The 25,098-nt window shown below is 36.1% G+C and overlaps 1 protein-coding gene across 2 annotated transcripts in view; it reads left to right on the forward strand.

The window, feature by feature from the left end:
* Window positions 1-308: 308 nt before the first annotated feature.
* The window catches only part of UNC5C (unc-5 netrin receptor C), a gene marked incomplete at both ends in the record, with an annotated part of 331,254 nt that continues 306,464 nt past the window's right edge, over window positions 309-25,098 (forward strand). For both annotated transcript variants that reach the window (XM_083367827.1, XM_083367828.1), the window contains one exon: window positions 309-432. In XM_083367827.1, coding sequence (XP_083223953.1) covers window positions 309-432 — 124 coding nt within the window. The remainder of the gene's footprint in view (window positions 433-25,098) is intronic.

Below are 25,098 nucleotides of genomic sequence, written 5' to 3' on the forward strand. Positions count from 1 at the left end.
GCGGAGGGTCGCTTCGGTCGCCAAGTGGGCTTTGAACCGCTGCAAGGAGCGGGGCGGGCAGACGAGCCCTCTCTCTGCCCTGCTGCCGAGGCCAAGCGGGGTAGCGCAGCGCTCCCGAAGCGGGCGGCGGTCCGTCGCCACTGCTCCCCTCTCCGTCGGAAAGTCGAGAGAAGCCGGGAGGACGAGAGCTCACGGAGGAACCGCCGCCGCCACCGCCGCGAAGGAGGCGGAGGACGGCGGGAAGGAGCGCGAGCTGGACTCGGGCTCCGAGGGCTCTTGGCTTCCAGTCGTTTCCCTCCAAAGCAGCGATGGGGAAAGGGCTGGAAGCCGCCGCTGCCCGCTATGGACTGGGACTGGGATACTTACTACAGATGGTCGTCTTGCCCGCCTTGGCCATCCTGAGTGCCAGCAGCCCCGGGTCGGCTGCGCAAGGTAAGGCTGCTGCTGCCGCCGCCTCTTCTCGGGGCTCTCTACTGCACCTGGACGGCCGCCTGCCTTCCCGAAGGTTGGACGAAGTGGCCCCCGTCCGTTTGGTCAGGACGGCCGGGCAAACCTAGTCAAAAAGCCCAGCCCTCTCCGCTTCTCTCGCCTCCAAAGGTTCAGGCGGAAGCTCGGGAGCCTGGAGCCGGGAAGCCCGAGCGCCAGGAGGAGACGCGGCTTTCCAGCCACTTTCCTGCCCGGGTGCAGCTCGCTCCGCTGCGGGTCGCGGTTGAAAAAAAGTCCCCGCCGAGTTTAGCCGGCTTCAGCTCCCCGGGCCGGCCTCTCCAAACTCTTTCCAGAAGAGATTTTGGGGAGCGGCGTGTAGACGGGCGGGAAGGCGTTTTGCATTGCGCTCCGTTGCCGTCCTTGCAGCTTCAAACGCTGCAAAAATCCAAATCGGAGTGGCGGGGAGAGAGAGACCTGCAGTTTTGCAGACGCCGGAGAAGGATAAGTGCGAAGCTCCCTCTGTCTCCGCTACTCCGGATTGCCGGTATTATGCGGGAATAGGAGGATTCCCTTGGAAAGCGGGGATCCACCGAACGGTGGAGCTGCTTTCGGGAGCAGATTTCTCGTTGCTGAGTAAGACGGGAGTAAAAAGCAAAGTGGGTGGCTCAGCTTTGCACCCAGGCAGGCGGCGGGGTGCGGTAATTTAGGACAAGCGGGCAGGTTCGGCTGGGATGCCAGGCATATGTCCCTTCTGACGTTCCTTGGTTGGCAGAAAGGTGGAGAAGAAGGCAAATAATGAATGGTTGCCTCCTGCTTTGTAGACTGAGCTCCTTCATTCTCCGCCTTTCAGCCGGCTCCTTTAGATTTGGCCATTATTTAATCAGTGGCACAGGTCTGGATCGTATCAACTATACATATCTCTGTTCGGGGTTTGGTTTTGTTTCCTCTTTCCACAGTAAAAATTAAACAGCCTCACCTATTTTCCTCTTCTGCTCTTCACTAGTTAGATCACGCCCATGTATTCCCTTCCCACTCATTTAGTGGTATGCTTGTCTTTAATGGATGTTCTTCATTCTCCAAATTGTTGTTGCCTTAGTAAGTGGCATATTGGTGTGGCAAATGCCAATAGGGTGTTGATCGCCTTTCTTGTTTTCTGCTTGATCTCATGTTGGATGGTTGAATAAGGCTGGCCCTTTGACTATCCCTCTGAAAGTTGATTTTCACTGGGGAAGACTTCAGAGACAAGGGAATATTAGCAAATCAGAGGTCATTCTAGAATTGACCCAGAGGTGACGGGTTTCAGAAGGATAACTGTACAGGAAAGAAAAAGAATTAGCACGGTGATGCTAATGGACCACAATCTAAAAATAAGAATGCTATGTAAGCCTGTGGAAATAAACACACTGAACACTATTATGCTGTCACAGTTGCTGGTCATATCGACGAGGCTTGCGTAGGAGAACTTCTCGACAAATGTTGTTTTATACTCAGAAGTTGAATAAAATGCCATTTGGATTTTTTATTTCAGACATTTCAGTGAGATGTAGGATAAGGTTCTTCTTTGGCATGAACTTGTTCCTTTCAGATCTTTGCTACAGAAGCTGTTCAATACTAAAACTATCATAACACAGGGCTTTTTTCAGACTGTCAATTTGTATTAAAATACTGGAAAGTTATAGAGTTTATTCTGAAGTCAGTGCCCTCTTTCTAAGCATAGCATCCGCACCAGATTACTGTACCACTTGGTGTCTCTGTCTTCTTATTGCCATGAAAATAACCCTTTAGAAAAAGTTTCCTCAAGCTGTAATTCTGTGCCTGATTTTTTGGATATTAAACTTTTGTTAGTTAAAAAGGAATTTGTGACATGTATGGGATTTCATTTTCAACTATTTGTTATAACTGGTGATTCCTTTTTTTAAAATGCCATACTTTTCAAATCCAATCAGTAACTTCTTTCAGAACACAAATCAAAACTTTGTTTCCATGAGAATTGCTATTACCGTTGGCTACTAGTAGAAAAGGTGACTTATTAAGCTTTAGAAAGTTTGCTTTTTTGTGATTTTGGACTCACTTTTGAAATATGAAAAAAGGCTTTCTTCTTACATGGGAAATAGACAAGAGTTCATCCAGTTGATATCCAAAGTCTGGCTGTCTGATGAATTCCTTGTCTTCAGCTCACAATTTGAAAGTAAACAAAAGGGCTAATGGGAGAACAAAGCATGCTCACTTAAGGCAGCCAAATGAGAAGACAATCAGATCAGTAGTGGAAAGTGAGGAGATAGGGGAGAAGCAATGTAAGTGGGACAATTACTTGGATGGCTAATGTTTCTTTGTATATTAGACATCTCAACAAGCTGTAGTGCCTAAGAGTTGATTATTGTTCTTCTGCATGATTTGCTCAGCAGGAATAGATGTTTCCTGAACCTGCTTTTTTCTGTGCCTCCACCTCTTTTAGAGCTCATGTAAAATATGGTTTTCCAAAAAGAATTAAGTATGTATTCATTTTGTGACCAACACTGTAAAACGAAAACCAAACCAAACCAAATCAGAATTGTGTCTCCCTCTTTTCAAGGTTCTCTGAACTTCTTGTTGGATGATTTGGTATATTCTGACTACTAAAGTTAGATTATTTTTTATTTCTTTGCTACAATACGGGGCATTTGGTTTGCAGGTTTCTTCCTGCAGTTGCCACCTTGAACTTTCCTGCCATACATCAGGAGCTGAATAATAGGGCTTGAAAAGAAATTCCATTCGTGTTGATCTATATACACTGTTTACAGGAAAGAAACATTTTCATCAGACTGAGTAACCCATTTTCATTGTTACCATGGGGAAGAAAAGAGAGAGAGAGAGAGAGAGAGAGAGAGAGAGAGAGGGAGGGAGGGAGGGAGAGAGAGAGAGAGAGAGAGAGAGAGAGAGAGAGAGAGAGAGAGAGAGAGAGAGAAGAAATACATATTTATTGCAACCACAGCTGAGAAACATTCTGGGGGAAAGAGACTTGTGTGTGACAAAGTTGTTGGACATTTTCCAGAGCTTTTGTTCTCAGTCTAAGCAAAGTAAATGAGAAAGCCACAGCAAGCTTAGGTCTTAGGGTGCATGTGTTTCATTTTTGGGGTTTCACAGCACCTGAAAATGCTTTCCTTTCCCCTCTCACAATTTTAAATTAGCCTCTAGGGCAAACAATATAGATAAGATTGATTTAGACTGTCAGACCTTTTAGTGTGATATCAGTAGGGATGGTTTTCAAGAATTGTTGCCCTTTTTGAGGGACTACAGTAGCAGGAGTTGAATGGAATGAACAAAATTTCCCACATAAGAATATCCCCTTAAAGCTACGAAGAAATCGTTGATTGTTGTTTCTTTTTCTTTGAATCAGATGTGAGTAATACAGTGTTCATGTGGGTGATTATAATCATTATGATTATAATTATAGCACTTGATGTTCTTTGTACATGAAGCTGAAAAACTAGTGATTTCTACATTAAGCATACATGAAGAGATTCTGTGTATGCATATGCAAAAATAAGTAAGTTAAATGGTGACCAGTTTGAAGTTCTAAAATTTAGAACTTCTAAAAGTTCTAAATTTGAAACTAAGACTATGACATTACAAGTGCTGATAGTATGTTTCATGATAATTTGTGTAATTTGAATAACTTGGTTTCCACATTAATGATTACCACTGTAATGTAAGTTGTCATGATATCATCTGAAATGTGATAAAAACATAGAAAACTTTATTACTACAGATGGATGTAACTATAGTAACTAAGTATGAAAGGTCTTCGGCTATTTTTATGCAGTGAAGGAAATTTGTCTTCAGCATTATACTGATGTTAATTTTAAATTGGTTTATTCCTTTGTCAATTATACTTGTCTTGTGTTCACTTTTCATAACAATGGACATTTGCTCATTTTCTGGTTTTAATACAATGTAGTGAAGAAAATGAGGATAACACTCCCCATGCTTAAAGGAATGATAATATGAAAATAGGTTAATTAATGCAATTACAAAAGTAATATATAGGTAGGATATATTAATATATCCTACCAATATATTATTATGAATATTGTAAAAGAAAGCGGTACAATTATTGGAACTCCTTCCCATAGTGTAGGCATTTATTTCCTTTTTTTAAAAGTTTGTTTTGGTACCTGTTTCAGAAGCCAAACATGTTTTAAAGCAGATATCAGTTAAGGCAACTATAAAATAAGTATTAAACAAGTAAGTAAAACTTTGAGCTCAATGTACCTATTGTTTTTGCATGACTGATACACAGTGTAATTTATTACCATGAGCAGAATTTTTATTTTATATTTCTACACATTACAATGGGGTATAGGTTTTCCTACTACCTGTTGGTGTTATACTTTACAGATGTTAATGGATTCTGTAAAACAGAACTGCCATCATATTGGCAGAACTTTTTAATGTGCCTTGAATATTTGTGCAAGTGCATCTTCTGATTAGACCTTATGCACTTGAGAAGACTATCCACCAATGCATAAAACCGGATGTTTACATCAACCCTATTATGGGTTCATCGATTTCCACACCAAAGTATTTTCTTCCTTGATTCCGTTTATACCACTTGCCCATGAGTACAAGCATTTGTGAGCAGCTCCTTTTTTATGAGGAAATCTGTCTAATATTTTAAACTGATGTTGCCTTTGCAGAATCCGATAAAATCTATGTTCTGAATAAAAATGTCTTTTAAAATTCACCTTTTTGCTTTAAAATCCGAACATGTACTTTGAAAAGATTTTAAACTTATTTGCTTCTAATATCATGGTTTCATAATTATTGAGAATTTTGTCCTGTGTTGATTTTTTGAGGTAGGGCTGGATGCCTTGCGTATTTCTGGAGTACTTTTTACTACATTTTGGAAAATATATTCCCTAATTCAGTAATTGTTGGAGATTTTTTTACACCTCTCCCTAGAGAGATGTACTACATTAGTTATGAACAGTTGTTACTCAGGGCAAACCATATTTATAATTAGCCAGGAAGAATAACTTTATTTTGTTTTTTTAACATTTTAAAAAACGTTGAATTGTGTACACATTTAATTTTATTCAGTTACTACATTTTTTTTATTCTTTCTCGGAGGCAATTTGATGTACAGAATATAGAATAGTATTTTCCAGAAGGCTTTACTATTAAATAAATAATGAAATCAAACTCAGTCTTATACTGTCACTGTTTTTAATATTTACACAATTTTATCTAGTATTATATCATAAAAGTAGTACTGGTAATTTCCAGTAACAAACATGCAAATATAATGCTAAATATATAATTTAACAAGATATTGAAGTTAAATTAAACAAATGGACCTAATTAATTTTTGCTTCTCATGGTAGAGTATTCGTAATATACCAAAAAGAAATGGCTTAACTGCATTTATTCACAAGCAGAATTATATTCTCTGGCCATAAATCTAGCTGCAATTATATAGACATTGGAGAGAGAAAAACATGCATTTGAAGTTGTTCTGAACTTTTTAAAATTGCAATTACTAACATAATGCTAAGAAACTGATAGCTCTCCAGGTGTTATAGCACTCCAGTTTCCATCAAACCAGACCAGCATGGCCAGTGGTGATGAATGTTGGGATTTGAATCCAACAGTAGCTGGATTCTGTTGTCAGTATGAGCAAATTGCAGTTATCAGTACCAACAAGTTATTTTCCCATTCAGACTGGCTTATTAGATCAGCAGGTATTTTGTAATTATAAAAGGATATTTGCTATATTTCTATCTCTGCATGCAATTTTTGCTTATCGGCATTGTTTAGGCTGTGACATTAGATTAGCGGAAGGGAGGTACGGTACAGTGATAATTCTTTTGTGAAATGTAGTTCTGCAGAACTGGAACCTCAACTTCTAAGGTTTCCACTTAACAGTACATTTAAAAAACTGAATTAAAATCCTATGATGGTGATGATGATGATGATGATGATGATGATGGAGAATAATCCCAGCCTACTGCTCTGTGTGGGCATTCACGTTTGTACTGAAATGCCTATCTTTGTTATCTCTGAAAATAAAAGAGGTCTAAAATACTGAGAGAGAATTTGCACTCTGCCAGTCCTCAAATTCTTTTTGTATGGAGAAAATTATTGTGCTGGGTCCAAACTAAATAATACTTTTTGAAATAAAAGCATTAACTTAATAGTATTATAATATGACCAACTTAGTCTGGATCAAAAATTTTCAAACAAAGATACAGAGACAATAACCTCTTTGTCTATATACTACACAATTTTCTTCTTCATTTTTGTTTCAATTCTAATAAAAGTGCCTGACACAGAACTGTCCTCCTTTCTCCAATTCCAAGTTCTTCGTTCTAACTGGTCCAGGTATTGTTAACATTATCTTTTATCTACAGCAAAAACCTCAAATTTAACTTGACTCCTGGTGACTTCATGGATATGTCCAGATAGTTTTCTTCAAAACAGTATGGAAGTGGTTTGACATTGTTTGCTTCTGGGATCTCCCCCCCCCCCATTTCCCAGTTCAGTTTATAGCCTTGGGTTTCATTCTGATTTCTCACCCAAGTGCTAAGTGATCCGACTCTTTCAGAATCTGACTCAGTATTAGACATGGATGAACAGATATTGCCTTTAGAATTCAAATGGTTACCAGGGTGAATTTGACATTTGAGGATAACATAAGGAACAATTCTATCATAAGCAAGAACTGGATATAGAAGGCCTTATTCGTTGTGGACCAAGTTCAACTATTTTTTTTTAATTTCCTTTGTTCAACAATTTATTTATTCAGCAGGTGAGATAGCAGTGATATTGGGGGGAAAAAACCACAAGGTAAGATTTTCTGCCTGATGTGTTTCCTTAGGATTTAATTCAGTATAAGAAAGCAAGAAGATTGAGCATCACTGGAAGATGATTTATTTATTTATTCATTCATTCATTCATTCATTCATTCATTCATTCATTCATTTTAAATGCCCTTCCCACATGTTAGTAAGTGACTTTGGGTGATGAACAGAAGTAAAATAAAAGAATAGCAATAGCAATACTACTTAGACTTATATACTACTTCATAGAGCTTTATAGCCAGCCCTCTCTCAGCAGTTTACAGAGTCAGCATATTGACCCCAACAATCTGGGTTTTCATTTTACTGAGCTCAAAAGGATAGAAGGCTGAGTCACTCTTGGGCTGGTCAGGATCGAACTCCTGGCCATGGAATGCAGAGTTAGCCTGCAATACTGCATTCTAACCACTGTGCCACCACAGCTCTTCCTATCAATAAAATAAAAACAATAGCAAACATTATAAAAATTAAAATACAACCACGGAAGAAACAATAACCCAAATCATTTTAACCCCACAGTCGAAGTGGGTCCCTGCAAACACTCAGGAGAGATTAAGTTGCATGCACCTTTTCTTACTTTATCATCCAGGTAGATAAAACAACTCTACTTCAACCTCTTCTGGGAACCAATTTCTAAATCAGTTATCTTCTATTTAAAATGTGAACCGGTAGGAGTAAATATCTATCCTTAGCATTAATGTAATCTAGGTAGTTTTGTATTATGATAGATTAATATAAATCACTAGTTCTCTAGGAAAAAGTTATTGAACTCTTCTTCCATGTTATGTCTTAATGCATTATGAAATACATTCGTTGCTATTGGATATAGCAGACATGTCAAACTTGCGATGTCACGTGACGTCACACGATATATCAGACCTTTTTCCCCATTGCCAGCAATGGGGTGGGCGTGGTTTCCTGGTGACGCGTCTGGCCCACGGGCCGGCAGTTTGACACCCCTGGGATATAGCAACATTTTCCCTATATGGGAAACAATCACATTCTCTGGTGCAGTACAAAATATTGACCATCTATATCCTCAGGAGATTCTGATAAGTTAATGTTGAAAGTGGGGGGGGGGCTAAATGCTATGCATATCCCCCAGATTTTGTTCTGTTCCTTGTGTTTTGTACATAATGTTAAATTTCAAAAAGCAAAAACCACCCCAAAGAACTTATAATTAGATTCATGTGATCATTTTAAAAAGAAAGAATAAAAGAAGCCATATGTGCAGATATTTACCTTAGCCCGCTGTATTAGCAACAGCAGCAGTTTGAAAATGCTTGGTGTGGAAAAAATATAATATGTGAATATGTTAATCTTCTGGGATACACTTTTTAATTAAGCACATAAATGCATTCTGTTGTCAAAAAAAAGTGAGAGAAAGAGATTGCATGGAGAAAAAAACAATTATTTTGATGCCTCAATGAACTATAGCTCTATTTGATATGTCAGATGTGACTTTGTTTTTGTAAAAAGAAATGCTGAATAGGGTTTGCAATACTTTTAAAATTATTTTCTCTTCATGAACATTTGAGAAACGCAGCTTAACCACCAGGGGCCAACATGCTGTCCTTACTTTCAGCTTATAACCCTAACCATAGTGCTTTCCTTTGAGGCTCCTTGTACAGTAAAATGCACATTTCAGCACTACGAAGAGTATAGCCAGCATGTAAAGTACAATTCTATGATATGTGTGAGAAAGTTTATTGAGAGCATAACCTAGGAAAATGTATCCATTTACTGCAGGTTTCTTTTTTAAATGAAAAATGTAGAATACAAATCATTTTTCTTTCTTTAGCAGTTTGGAATCGGTTATACATATAGTCCTTGACTTACAATCATTTATTTTGTGTCCATTTAAAATTACAGTAGCACTAAAAATGTGATTTATGACCAATCCTCGGATTCATGACCATCACAACATCCCCTCAATCAAGTGCTTGGCAACTAGCATGTATTTATGATGATATAGCGTTCTGGGGTCATGTGATTGTCATCTGTGACCTTCCCAGCAAGCTTCCAGCAAGCAAAACCAATGAGGAATGCCGGATTTGCTTAGTAACTGCATAATTCACTTAACAACTGCAATGATTCACTTAATTTTGGCGAAAAAAGGTTTAGGTCAGGTGTGGCTCACTTAACAACCACCTATCTTGCTTAGCAATGGAAATTCTGGACTTGTTTGTGGTTCTAAGTCTACCTCTACCCATAGCCTAAGGGAATATCTATTCGGATATTCCATCTCTTTCTATGGGGGGTGAATTATTACCCCCCGTAGATAGGGCTCGCAACTTGGGAGTCCTCCTAGATTCGCGGCTTACCTTGGAAGATCACATGGTGGCCGTGACTAGGGGGGCTTTCGCCCAGGTTCGCCTGGTGCGCCAGTTGCGGCCCTATCTAAGCCGGGATGATTTATGCACGGTCACTCACGCGCTCGTGACCTCTCGTCTAGACTACTGCAACGCTCTCTACATGGGGCTTCCCTTGAGGACCACCCGGAGGCTCCAAGTGGTACAGAATGCAGCCGCGAGAGTTGTGTTGGGAGTCTCCCGATACTCCCATGTGACACCTCTGCTCCGTGAGCTGCATTGGTTGCCAGTTGTCTTCCGGGTGAGATTCAAGGTGCTAGTAATGGTGTTCAAAGCCCTCCATGGCATGGGGCCGGAGTACCTCAGGGAACATCTGCTGCCGGCATCAAGCTCCCTGCGCCCTGTGCGTTCCCACAGAGAGGGCCTCCTCAGGGTGCCACCGGTCAGAGAATGCCGTCTCGTGGCCCCCAGGGGGAGATCCTTCTCTGTGGGCGCCCCGGAGCTATGGAACCAGTTACCGGTTGAGCTCCGGACGGCACCCGATCTGCGCTCCTTTCGCCGCGATCTGAAAACATACTTGTTCGAGCAAGCCGGCCTGGCCTGAGGGGGGATTGGTGGGGTTTTTTTATCATTTTTATTGGGGTTTTTACTATGTATCTATTGTATTTTAATCGGGCATGCATTTAATTATCTTTTAATTTTTGTACATTTCTGTGTTTTATTCTTGCCCTGTACACCGCCCTGAGTCCTCAGGGAGAAGGGCGGTATAGAAATATTAATAAATTAAATTAAAATTTCATTAGGGCTGCTACATTAGGGCTGATAGAATAGAGAAGATTCTCATCCCTAAGTTGCCCATTATCTTGGTTTTTAATTTTAACTTTTTGTTCTATTCATCCTATCTAGATATTTAGATCCAAACATAACCTCATTTGTATTGATGCAAGCAACGTAAATCATGCGCCTGATAGGACCATGTTTTTAGAAGTGGTAAACTTTGGTTTTAATTATTTTAACTGTTGAACATAAGTTTAGTTCTTGCAAGAACAGTGACTTAGTAAGTGAACTGTGTACATTTTCCTGAAAAGATAAATGTTTTCCTTTTGTCAGGAATGCAGTTATTAGCCACCCAGTGGAAATGTTCAAGTTTTGCATGCAGCAACTTTGGGACAGAAAGCAACATTTGTTGTGCATATCATTTTCACTACTGCTTTTTTTCCTCCATCACATTATATGATGAAATGATATGAACTTCTAAAGGCTAAGCTGGCAATTAACTGCAACAAATAAAAAAAGAAAGTCTTATAAGAAAAGTTAGTTCAGGGTTAACTATTTTCAAGACCTTAAGAAGAAAAGTAATAAAGTAACTGATTTATTACAAGTGTTCCATACAATCTTAGTCTTAAATTCAGACTTTTTAAGCATATTTTATTATAATACTTTGAATAGGTAATCTTAATGAAATAACATTAAGCCTTTGGAGTATACACTTCATTCAAACTATAACACATTTACTTTATTCAGATTACTTTTCAAAGTTTTGTAATTAATGTGATGAACGTGGGTGAGAAAAAAAACAGAATCAAAAGCAAGCAGGAAGCTATAGCATAATGTATCATTTTGTGTGGTGTGATTTTTAATCCATAGAATTAACAAAGTCACAAAAATATGAAATGTCACCTAAAAACATTTTATCTGTTAGTGCTAAATATAAAGATCAAGCTATATACAGCATTAAAATGTCCTTGATTTACAATGCATTTTCCCCCAAAGTACAGCTGCTTACACAGTAACGTTGCTGATTAGGACTACAGTAGTAGAAAAAAGAATTTAATTCTATTTTCCTTCGGTTTGTACCTAACAAAAATCCCCTATTTTTCTGTTATTATTTGCATTGCATTGCGTTGCAGTTATGCTTGTACTATTATGATTGATTTAATTGCATGTAACTAATGTTTGCTGTAAAATATAACCAGAATGGGTAGAACAGAATCTGGAGTAACCAAATGATTCATTTTGGAAAAACAATATAGCAAGCAAGTATGCATGCTATCACCTTATCTATTTAATGTATAAACAATATATCATTAAAATTGTTGGATTACAGAAAATAGAAAGTGAAGTTAGTGGGAAAAAAGATCAGCAGTGTGAAATAAGCCAATTATGCTACTAGGATAGTGAAAAGAAGACTTTAAGGAATCTCTTGTTAAAAGTGAAATAGAAGGTTGTGCAAAAGCTAATGGTCAGCATTAAAAGTAGTAATCCAATACAAATAGATGGAGAAGTTGTGGAAGTAACAATAGACTTAATTTTTTTGGATCAAAAATTCACAGGGATGTTGATGGCAGCTGTGAAATAAAGAGGTGTCTGCTTGGAAGAGAAACAAAGACAGAATACCAAAGTGTAGTAATATCACACAGAAAACAAAGTATTACCAAGGCTATGGTTTTCCTATCTGTAACATATGGTTATGGAAGCTGGTCTATCAGGATCTATAAATGAACAAAAGTAGATATCTTTGAATTGTGCTGAAAAAACTTTTTGAAAATATCGTGAATTTCAAGAATAAATCATTTACTGCTAAATGAAGTAAAACCAGACTGCTCAATGGAAATACCATTAATAAACCTAATGATTATATATTTTGAAAGCTTGGAAAAATAGAATACAATATAAGCAGAAGCCAATAGAAGATAGCTAGATATTCTGACGGATGATGCAAGCATATGAGAAGAACTAGTCTTTTACTGACTGATAGTTCTGGCAAAGTGATATCCATTGGACTGTGAAGAGTCAGTAGGAATTGAAAAACAATAATCATAAATATGTTAGCTATACAGAAATTTTAACTGAGTTGAATTGAACTTACCGTAATTACCTTAAGCATACTTAGAATTGTGGTATATTTTTTATTTTTTTTGAGAAGATGGAGATTCAAGACACATTATAAAATATCTAGAGCGTTAATCTATTCCGGATTTTAGCATAAATGTGAATATTAGCACTTTGTTTAGGAATTTATCATAGAGTGGATCACTGTACAAGCAAGTTAAAGACATAGTCCATTATTTCAATATCAAAATAAGTACTATTGCTGAATGTGTTGCCAGCAGTGTTTTGTCATTTGCCATTTTGTCATTTTTAGGCATCACAATTGAGAAGGCATCCCTATTGTTTATTTTATTTTATTTGGCTTATTGGGTTTATGGATGAGTCATAGAGTAATTAACCAAGATAAAATACTTTATTTGTAATGTATATTTTATAGTGGGGGAATGGATAGTTATTATTTTCATGGGGAGAAATGTTACCATCCAGCTGTGATCCCTAAGTTTTCAAACACAACCTATGTGAAAATATGTGATAATAACAAAGAGTCTTAGAAGGATTAGTTTTATGTATAAACATACATTACATGTACATTTGATGTACAAGTGACTTTTTTAACAATATCAATGTGATGTATGTTTATTGAAGATAAACTTTAAAAATATTAGTGTGATATGCTTTTAGCATGGATGTCTGGAAAATAAAGTAATTAAAGCCTAAGTACAATAAATATTTAATAAGAAAGGATCTAATGAATTCAGCTATTACATTTGCATCTGGAACATTATCCATATTCTAATCACACCATATAATTTATCTTAGTTTTGGATCTTTTAATAGTCTTCAGCATGGTATCTTTGCTCCCAATCATTAATTCGTATGTTCTACATTTACCGGCATTATTTGTATAAATTATAATCTTATATTTCTTTGATTTCTGTACATGAAATAGTAACCTTGCAGACTCTTGAGTACAGTAATAATAGAAAACATTTATATTTTATTTTATTATTGTATTTATAGTACACTTGGAAAGAAGGAAAAAGACACTACAAAGTATTATTATGAGGGTCCTATCTGTCAAGAAGCTACACTTGGTGGATTCTAGAGGTAGGCCTTCTCTGCTGTGGTGGCCGCCTTAGGAAATCTTCTGTTGACATCAGCTCCATCACTCTTAATTTTCCCTCAAAAGTTACTACCTTCAGGCCTAGGAATCTCAGAGGACTGGGGAGATATTGCGATGGCTCCTTTACTAGTATCATTTCCTGGTTTTGTATTTTTATAGCTTTTAATGATGAATGTTTTATATATTTATTGGCTTTTTTAAATTAAGTGTTGTATGCCACCCAAAATAACTTTTTGTAAGATGGGCAGCCATACAAATTTGAAAGATAGATAGATAGATAGATAGATAGATAGATAGATAGATAGATAGATAGATAGATAGACAGACAGACAGACAGACAGACAGACAGACAGACAGACAGATAGATAAGAACAACATTAATTGTTCAGGTTAGAGTGTTTATTTCAAGATGAAAATTTGTAGGCTAGAAAAAATCAAATTAACAGCACACTAGAATTGATGTGTTTTAGAACCTAATTTGATTAAGTCTCTATTCTTTTATTCTTAGGAATACCATATTGGGGTTGCAAAAATCCAGATAGCTGCACAACTGTCTAGTAGTCAGTCTTTAGTTGTACAGATTGCTTTTTACCTCAAGGGTTTATATTCTATTATTATGTTGTGTTTGCAGCCATTCACTGGGACAGCCAGCCATAATATAGCACTCCAGGTTTAGCTGCTTAATTAAGGTGCTCATGACATGGCTTTGACACCTTAACAATGCTGGTGGAACTTAACCTTGTACCGAATTGATGTATGCTCTGAATGATTATGAAGATCTAGTCATATAAATTGCTTTTCACAAAAAAAGTTTCACTTGTGCACCTGAGCCACCAATGTGATTGATTTAATGTAAAAAGAGTTTGAATGTTGTTGGGCTAAATTATTCTTAGAGGATGTTTAGAAAATTAACTTTTATACTTTACTCTTGCTTGGCAAATATAATGCTGAAGAATTCAATAGGGTTTGCCTGGTAGTAGCTGATTACTGTTTTCAGTCAGTTTTCACAAAGCAAAGTAGGTTTATTGCTGAGAGGTTGAAATGTTAAGCTATGTGGATTATCTGCAAATCCTGTGAGAACAGACCAAATTTGGATTTACCTTGCTTTGTCTCCTGGGTGCAGGCTCTAATGGTCTGGGGGAAAAAATTCTAACTGCATATGTCACAGCTAAGGAAATGTTTATCTTATTCTTTTGTACTTTCCAAATGGGAACTGAATTTATTTTGGTAAAATTGTTTGTTTTTGTAGTGAATATTCTATTCACTACAAGAAATAGGATATTATAAACATATAGGAATGTTTTTTCCCCCTGAAATTGTCCAAAACAATAAACTGGCATTAAAATATGCAGATCAGGTAATGTTTAAATGTAAAATAATGTAATGACTGGCTTTGGGTGTTCTTTAAATAGTTATATTTTTAAAGATTGCTTTGAAATTGGACCCTTACTGCTCAGTATATTTCAGCTAAATTAAATTGACCTACAGTGCGATCCTTTACATGTTTATCAAGAGAAGTTTTATAAACCCTTCCAATACTTCCAGAAAATATAAGTCAAGTTAATTATATATTATATAAAAATGTATCTTTTACAGTCACCACCCAGAGTCCATTGAAATTGGGCAGCCACTAAATTTAAATAAATAGAGCCTTGGTGGAGCAGTGGGCTAATGCCTCCTTAAGTAACACCAGCTGCCTGCAATTAGTGCAGGTTCGCATCCCACCAGGCTCAAGGTTGACTCAGGCTTCCATCCTTCCGAGGTAGGTAAAATGAGGACCCAGATTGTTGGGGGCAATAAGCTGACTTTGTAAAAATGCCGCTTGGAGGGACCCGAAAGCCCTAATAAGCAGGTATATACATAGAATGAAGACTATTGCTAAGCACATTGTGCTTTAGATTGTAAGCCGCCCTGAATCTTCGGAGAAGGGCGGGATATAAATGGGATAAAAAAATAGTACACATCTCTGGTAATTTTGATATGACCTGGTGTCAGGCACAAGTAATCAGGACCATTTGTAAGGTTGGATCATAGAAGATTTATTCAGGCCTATATACAAGAATCTAGTCTTTTATATAGTCAACTGATGGTCAGCACTAAATTGGTACTAGGTAAGGAAGGGTTAATGGAATTCCAAAGGGTCTGGACTTGGATCTCTTGTGGGAATGCAAGGAATCTAAACTAATGACTTGTTTAACTCTGCCCCCTAGCTGTGCCTGCTTTTCTGTTAGACTAGGATCAACATTGATGGAGGTTACCACCAACACTTTCACATTAGCAATTCAAGATATAATGCTTTGTCCCTTTATTTGGAAATATTACTGAAAATGTCTTTATTTTATTAGAACAAAATAAAATAAATTATACTTTGAAGGAGAAATCAGAGAAACCAAACTTTCTGAATGTTTTATTAGTATTCATTTTATCTAACTAAATAGGGATTTTTTTGGTATGAAGTCTCTCAGTAAAGAAAATCTTAAAATTTGCATATATAAGGAGGAGTCACATGAAAAACTGACTTCAAATGACTGGGTAATGGAAGTTAAAAATTTTTATCTGGTATACCTCTCAAATAGACTAAACCCATTTATAAGACTAAAGCAATTTATCTTAATTGCCAAACTTTTATATAAAGAAAATCTTAAATATTTTAAATCTAAAAATATAAAATAGTAGAGTATTGGAGCAGATTTTGATCTTCTCAGACCATTACTTTTCAATCACAAAGGAATTTTATGGTTGATATCTGAATAATACTGCTTCCTTGACTGAAATTATGTGAAGTCCCTTAGCCTTTGTCTTTTATGAATTTACTAAACCCTGGCCCCAAATGCAGTGAGGATTTTGAGAATTGTAAGGTTGAACTGAGGTTAATGAGTTAGTGCTAAAGATAACAGCATATTCCAGAGACTTTAAGTTTGTTTTGCATTCAGTGACAGTCATTAAATCAAAGGAAGGATTTTTAAAAAAAACATTTGGGGGAAGGGATGTGTTTTTTTTTAAATAGAAATGGGATATTTCTCCTAATAACCACTCACTGAATATAACCCCATTGACATTAGAAGTGCATTAGCTAAGTCTAGTTTAAACAGCAGCTGATGCTATGTCAGCTAAATGTATATTGGAATTTTACACATAATGCACAAATGGAATACATATGCAGTGGATATATAGGAAATCAAATATTTTCTCATTGAAATATATAGGTAATAAAAACAGAACCTATAATCAATCAGACTAATCAGAAGAAGTATAAAGCATATGCTGAGTAGCAAATATTTGTAGTAGAAGAGCAATTTTTAAGGCATATCTCCAAATGCCTAAAGCATAATGTGATATCTGATATTAGAACTTGTGATTTTCAGTGGTAGTGAAGTGTGTGTAAATGCTCTAAAGAATGTGACTGGATAAAAACTAAGTATTACTATCAGCAAATGTAATTATGCATAGTTAGATTTTATTATGACTATTATGACTCCAGATTAACTAGAGTTGTACTGCAATGTAATTTCTGAATTAATGAATTTATGATCTGTGGAAGTCATTTTGCAAGCAAATGTTGGCTAACAACAATGGTAGAAATAGTATCAAAATGAAAAGCACTGCTGAGTAGATTGATTTACTTAGCAGATCAGTATTCTTTAGGACAGTTGAAGATGAAAGTCATGGGGTGGTAGATATCTTGATAGAGATTTGCTAGAAAACAAAGATAGAAAGATGACACATGGAAGGCCATGGAAATCTTAAAGAGAACATGTTTCTCACAGGTCTGTATTTTATTATTTATTTCTGTAGAGCATGTATTTAATCTAATTTCCCTTTAGTCCATCTCATACAGAATCAAGGTGGAGTTAGAATGTCTTTCTCATGTGCCTTGCTTTCCTAGAGGTGAGATGTCATTTATTGTCTCTTTTATCTGCTAGTGGGTGTTAAATATTTTTTCTCCATCGGACCGTAGAATTTTTGGTTTATTGGCTATGAAAGATGAGAGAAGAATTCCATACAACTGGAAGGCAACTAGGCTTGAGCTAATGCCCTTGTGGAGGAGGGGATTAGTTTCCTAAGCTAATTAGTATTCTTGGGTAGATATTGAGCAATAATTAATGCCTGTCACATTTGTAACTACTATAAAATATTATCATAACCTCCTGATTGCACCCTTTTGTATTACTAGTCCATTAGCAAAATCCTGTGCAATGTAACAAGTGTAAAGCTTTCCTCTTGTATGACTGGAGGAAACAATATATATCTCTGTATGCAGTAGTTTTTTTAAAAAAAACTTGCTTATTTACAGACATAGATGGATTTGAAATGGCCTCATTTATCCCCAAGCCTTTGTAGAGAATTCTTGGAAAGACAATATATTACTAATAACACAAAAATGTTATAAAACTAGGGATCATAAGAACTATTTGTGTTTATAAAGTTGTGAGGTTTAATATAGGCCAAATAAATGTCTTTTTCCTTCTTTTATTTCCATTTTTTTACTGTTACAAAAGGCTGAAACGTGGCTATTTCTTAAAGCACTTACATTTTTATAAGTCTATCCAGAATTTAGGTGATTCTAAATTCTAATCCTAGACAGTTTTTAACCCTGTCTCAGAACATCTTTTACACCAATTACAAATCATGCATTTCTTGATCAAATAATTCATTTCTTGAAAATAATAGAAATGAATAATAGTTTGATGTGCTCTGCAGTTTGAGTTTGTAGAAATAATGCATTGGAATGATCATCATAAAGTACAAAAATCCTGATAACAGCAATCATTTGAGTTCTTTGGATTGCTAATAGATCTTGCAACCTGAATGGCTTAGTTGGATAGACATATGGTATGATGATATATCTAAATTGCTGGGAAACAAAATCCCTTTGTGAACCTATTCCTTTTCTGTTGTTTGTTCACATTGTATGCACATTTACAAGTTTGTCTATTATATAAATGGAAGTCTCAGCAGCATTTCATTTTGAGACATATGTTGGTATACTAATTTAAATGATTTGTTGAAGATAAAGAATGATAGGTCAGTTATGCACATAGCATCAAAACTATCCAATCTTGTCTTCTTACAATACTGCATATGGGCAGGTAGTTTCCCTTCTCCTTAGCTTGGGAACTTTTAAGAATTTAACATTCAGTTCAGTACAATATTTACTTGGCAGGTGAGAAGATAACATACAGATAGCCTCGATTTATGACCACAGTTGGGATCAGAATTTCCATTGTTGAGTCACACCTGATTTTATGACCTTTTTTGCCATGGTTGTTAAGTGAATCACATGATCATTAAGTGAATCCAGCTTCCCCAATTGATTTTGCTTGTGAGAAACTGGTTGGAAACTCTCGTAACATGTTGGCTACCAGATGCCCAAATTTTGTTCATGTCACTGTCGGGATTCTGTGTTGATTCAAAAGGATGAAGACTTGTGTAAGTCACTTTTTTCTGTGCCGTTGTAGCTTTGAACAGTTGTGAAATGAGTGTAAATCAAGGACTACATTTATATTATTTTAAGAAGTAGCTTAAAAAAGAAATTGCCCACTAAAAATGGAATTGAATCAGAATTTTTTTAAAGACAAAGGATCAGCAATTGAATAATTGGAAACTGATTGAAAGACATTGTATGTATCTAAGAAAAAAAGTGATGGGTGAGATGTGTTGATATCAACTAAAATATAAATTAGGGTAACGCAGAAGGTTTTGATCATACTTGTAGATAAACCTCTAATTTATTTTAAATGTGATTTCTAGAAGAAGTGGTTCTGTGCTGTTTTCAGCCATCTTAAGTTTACTCTCTAAATAGGTTTTGCTTGGAAATTCTGAGCCAATATGCAGTTTATGTATTCATAAACCTGTCCAATTTATTTCACTTGTGTTTGATCGTAAATAAGTGTATTAAGACCTGTAGCTGTTGCAAGTCTGCACATACCTTTTTACTGATTCATAACATATGCTTTTGGGGAGCAATCTTGATTTATTTGTTGAAGATGCAGTTCAATACTAAAACTAGAATGATATTATGCTGCTTGTTTTCAAAAGTTATACATAACACTGTAAACATGGTTCTTTCCAAATCAGATATTATGATAACATAGGCTGCTAGCTCAATAAAAGGCTTGAATGCATATTTAGCATCCATAGATAATGCAAAAATTTGGAGATTGACATGGATTTGCATATGGACTGGTTTATTTAGTGTATTTTGGTTCCCAATATCATAACCAACTACAAAATCTGCATACAGAAGTCTGATTAAGAAAGTAACAACTTTTTAATGATTGCAAAGTTGAAACGTGTCTGCACAAAATAAGTGTTATGTATCAAGACACAATAATCAATTGTAAGTGACTACATATATAGATCGTCTCCATGATTATCTGACCCTTATTTGGCCTTTCAGGTCTTCAGTAAACTTATTGTTCATCCAACTTGCTGCTGGTCGTCTTTCTCTTTCCTTCCCTTACATATTTCTTAATGAGCCTTGGTGGAGCAGTGGGCTAATGCCTCCTTAAGTAACACCAGCTGCCTGCAATTAGTGCAGGTTCGAGTCCCACCAGGCTCAAGGTTGACTCAGCCTTCCATCCTTCCAAGGTAGGTAAAATGAGGACCCAGATTGTTGGGGGCAATAAGCTGACTTTGTAAAAATGCCACTTGGGGTGTGTGCGAAAGCCCTAATTAAGCAGGTATATACATAGAATGAAGGCTATTGCTAAGCACATTGATTTGTGCTTCTTAGATTGTAAGCCGCCCTGAGTCTTCGGAGAAGGGCGGGATATAAATGGGATTAATATTAGAACCTTTTCCAAAGAGCTAGGCCTTAATAGAATATAATTTAGAGAGATCAGTGCTTTAATGCCTCCTGCTATATATATATATATATATATATATATATATATATATATATATATATATACATATATATATATATATATATATATACATATATATATATATATATATATATATATATATATATATATATATATATATATATATAATTTTATCAGGTTAGTATATATAACTTATTTTATCAGGTTAGTTGGTAAAATACGATGGTTATGGCTTCTGTGATTGTTTTTTACACAGCTTTTTTTTAAGGGTTCAGCACATTTTTAGATTATCTTAGGTTGCAGTCAAAAAATTAACTGCAATGGGACACTTGCTATAGGCTAGGGGTCTTCAAACCTGGCCCTTTTATGACTTGTGAACTTCAACTCCCAGAATTTCTCAGCCAGCATGCCTGGCTGAGGAATTCTGGGAATTAAAGTCCACAAGTCATAAAAGGGCCAGGTTTGAAGACCCCTGCTGTAGGCAATATTATTGCTATGGGGAGCATGGCCAGTTACAAAAATGACCCTTTCCTAGTACACAAATCTTTCATTCTCATTCCAGGAACTGCCGCAAATATAATTCAAGAGGCTCTTGGGCTTTTATTTTTTTTTTCAGCATGTTTGCTCTCTACATAAATTCAGCTAATAAAAAAACTACCAAAAATCCAAAACCAAACAAAACCTGATATGATCAGGAACCTGGCAAGTTATTCTGGGATATGTTAGTGCTTATAGAAACCTCCTTTTCTATCCTTTGTTCAGTCACTATTAAATTGGAAGAGTAAATAGGGTAATCTATGAGGTTGCTCAGTTTTAATGCATAGCTAGATCAAGGAAGCCTGGATAGTTAAAAGTCCTCAACTAAGCAAAACCAAATTCATAATGAATTGTATGGTAAATTAGCAAATTCTGAAAACAAACTGAATATATGAGGAAGATAGTAATTGCTTCTGTACATAAGGTACTATATCAAAATGGAAAAATCTTGGAGTCAGATCATTTAAAACAGCATGTCAGCTTTGGTGCAATTGACCTAAACCCATTTTATATCAAGTTAAAAGCTTGAGCTTAGGGGCAGGAGGAATATTTTCAAAATCCTTCTGCCATATAACGTAACTATTACTATGGGAATACAATTTCAAAGAGAAACTAAAACAAGAGCAAACACAGCAGTCGCTCCATTAGCTAAAAAGTCTTGCATTAACAAGGAGATTTTTGAGTGCCATTCAACAGGCAGGAAAATAATCCTCTTGAAACTTTATAAAATCTCATCCCACTTAACAGGACCAAAAGAAAAGACATACATCTAGAATAGCAATTATACAGGAAAATGCTTTTAAAAGCAAGTATATCAGGATTTTAAGAATACTTTAAAAGGAGCTCAGTTTGCAGAGTTTACTGGGAAGCTTTTAGTAAACCGCTGCTAGGTATGTACTGTAATTGAAACAACATTTTGAACAATTAGGAGCAAAACATAAAAATAGTAGTGGTGTCTCTCTAGAGGAGTTTTTATTAATATTGTACTTTGAAAAACATTTGTATGTAACTTTCCTGCTTTAGTAACTTGGGAAAAGGAGCAAATTTGGTAATATTAGAAAAAATGATTTCGTCCCTATTTCATTTGCAGTACTTTTCAGTGGTTAAGGCATCAAGCTAGAAGCTGGGAAACTATGCATTCTAATTCTGCCTTAGACATGAAAGCAGTTAGGTGACTTTGGGCTGGTCATTCTCTCTCAGCCCTATGAAAAAGAAGGAAGTAATGGCAAGCCACTTCGGAAATCTTGCCAAGAAAACTACAGAGACTACTTCAGGCAGTTGCCAGGACTTGAAGGCGCGTGTGCACACACCCACACCAATACACACCCACAAACAGAAAATTAAAAATAACCTATCCATTCCCATATGGAACGTTTTCATCCTACGTTAAACAAATTTCCAAGTAGGATCCCACTGATTTTTATGTAGTGCAGACATGTCAAACTCGCGATGTCACAAGACTCATCAGGACTATTTTGCCATTGCCGGCAATGGGGTGGGCGTGGCTTCCGGGTGACGCATCTGGCCCGCAGCCCGGCAGTTTGACACCCCTGATATAGTGTATAGTAGTATAGGTAGTCTTTGACTTATGACCACAATTGAGCCAAACATTTCTGTTGCTAAGTGAGACATTTGTTAAGTAAGTTTTGCCCCATTTTGCAACCTTTCTTGCTACAATTGTTAAGTGAATCACTGTAGTTGATAAGTTAGTAACCCAGTTGTTAGGTGAATCTGGCTTCCCCATTGAGTCTGCCCATGAGAAGGTCACAAAAGGTGATCCCATGACCTTGAAACCCAACAATGATCATAAGTATGAACCCAGTTGCCAAGCATCAGAATTTTGATTATATAATCATGGGGATGCTGCAAAGGATGTAACTCTGAAAAACAGTCATAAGTCACATTTTTAAGTGCTGTTGTAACTTTGAACAATCACTAAACAAACTGTTGTAAGTTGAGGACTACCTGTATTTTACCATAATTAAACATGTAGTTCTTTTGCAGTTTAATTGAATCCTGGAAAGCATTTCTATATAGTCATTGGTTGCCTGAAAAAAATACCATAGTTAATGTGAATTTCCCTGAAATTCTAGTTTGGTCTGAAAAAAATTAGAAAGTAAATCCTGATGATGAAATGAAAGGACAACCGTTGGAAAAAAATATAGAAAAGCATATTTCCTTGCTTCCTTATCCTATCCTTTACATATGATCATGTGTAATTCAGTCTGGGTAGACCAAGAAAAAAGTGGAGGAAGTTGGAAAGGCAATCTGGTGACTCTTTGTTATTTGAAGCTACATCAAAAGTAGAATTCAGTTGCAACTACATCTGATTCATGTTTATTCAGTAATTAATTGCCTAAAATGGGAAAGTATAGCTTTAATCAGAATAGTTCTAAAGGAGCTGTTGAATATGTAGAATATATTTCCATAGAGTTAATATCACATTTTTAAAAAATTGTTAATTGGGTAATCAGAAGTCAGGAAAAAAAATCAGTGTAAGTTAAGGCAAGAAGGCAATGTGTGATAAAGTGAAGTTTTGTTCTACCATCCACTCCTTGCAATTCAGATGCTGACCAAACATGGCTATTATATGGTCATCTTATAACAGCATTCTCTGGACAAAAAACGTGATACTTTCTGGATGTATTAATTTCTTCCAAATAGAACTTTTATCCTCAATTTTTTTGTTTCTGAATGTTAATTATATAGTGAGCACAACATTGTTTTGGTTAACCATAGCTGCTGTCTAAGAGTTTGACAAATATAAACCCTTTTTGTTGGATTTTGTTTGATTTTCAATCTCCAGTTGAGGAAGTTTTAATTTTAGAAAACCAGCATACTCTGAATTTAATTATTCAACATGAGTCAGGGAAGTGACTTCTAAAGATCAGCAAAACACATTAAATCTTACACATTATGTTATTTCAGGCAAAGAGAGAGAGGAAGAGAAAGAAAGGGAACATTATTCAAACTGGTCCTTCTTGTAAACACAAAGGTATATAATTACCGGTGGGGTCTTGTGTGCCTTGTTTCCATACTAGTAGTAGTTTGTTATCAAATGATGGAATCTTTCTTGTCTTGACATAAAACAGAGGAAGTGGTTAAGGGACAAACCTGTAATTATCGGCAGCAAGTGTCTGTAATGGAATGCCACCACGGGGGTTTGAAGAGACAAACATTGCTTCAGTAGAAACTTCAGCATTGTCAAAGAAACCACAAGAGCTCAGAATAAAGGGGGTGGGTGGGTAGGGATTTAGGATTTTGCTGAAATTTTACCAAAGCCAATATCTAAAGGAAAACCTTTGAATTAGTCAGCTAGGTTTCATGAGTATGCATATTTCAATAAATCTATTTAGTTAAATTTACAAATGAACTAGCAGATTAATAAGAAACAACCTTCAGGGCTTGTTTTATCTTTTTACACTGTATACCACTGAGCTTCTACTTAATTCTTGGAAGGTTGGTATCAGTGTAGCCTGCATTATATACTACATACTAGTTTTATTTAGCAAGTTGAATTCATCCTGCCTAATATGTTTTTGCGTAGCTCACCATTGCTTCGTACACTACTTCTTTACTTGTCATCTTCTGAAGTAATTTATTGAGATCATGTAGCTCAGAGATATATAGCCAAGCCCTACAACTTCCTGCAGTCCCAAAGAGCCTTAACTGCTTCTTGGATCACCGGCATATGTGGTATGAAGCTACCACATTGACATTTTAATGTGATAAAAAGGAAAATTATTAAATACATTGAGAGCATTCATGCTAAATTTAATTAATGTAATGTTAATTGAATGTCACTTTCCATCAAATCAGATTTAGCTTTTCTATAGGCCTGATGTAGAATTTTGGAGCATTATTTTAAGTAAGAGAACACATATCACATTGTGCCATAGTTCAATTGTTTAAAATAATGATAATCAGAGAATGAGGAGGAAAAGGAGGAAGAGGTTAAAGTTAAGTAGTCAGTCAAGAACAAAGCAACAAACTGTTTAAAAGTAAAAGACAAGGACCATCAATAAACACAAGCTAAAAGAGCAACACAGAATATATTGTCAACCGTGGTTAACATTGTAAGCTACATCTCTAGGACCAAAAACTAGAATGTAATATTTTAATATTTTCAAATAACTTGTTCTTTATGCTTTTTCAGGAAAACTATAGTTAAAACAAAATATAGCTTACTGTGATGTTTACGT

Source organism: Vipera ursinii, assembly GCF_947247035.1.
Source record: "Vipera ursinii genome assembly, chromosome: 7".
In the NCBI taxonomy this organism is placed as follows: Eukaryota; Metazoa; Chordata; class Lepidosauria; order Squamata; family Viperidae; genus Vipera; species Vipera ursinii.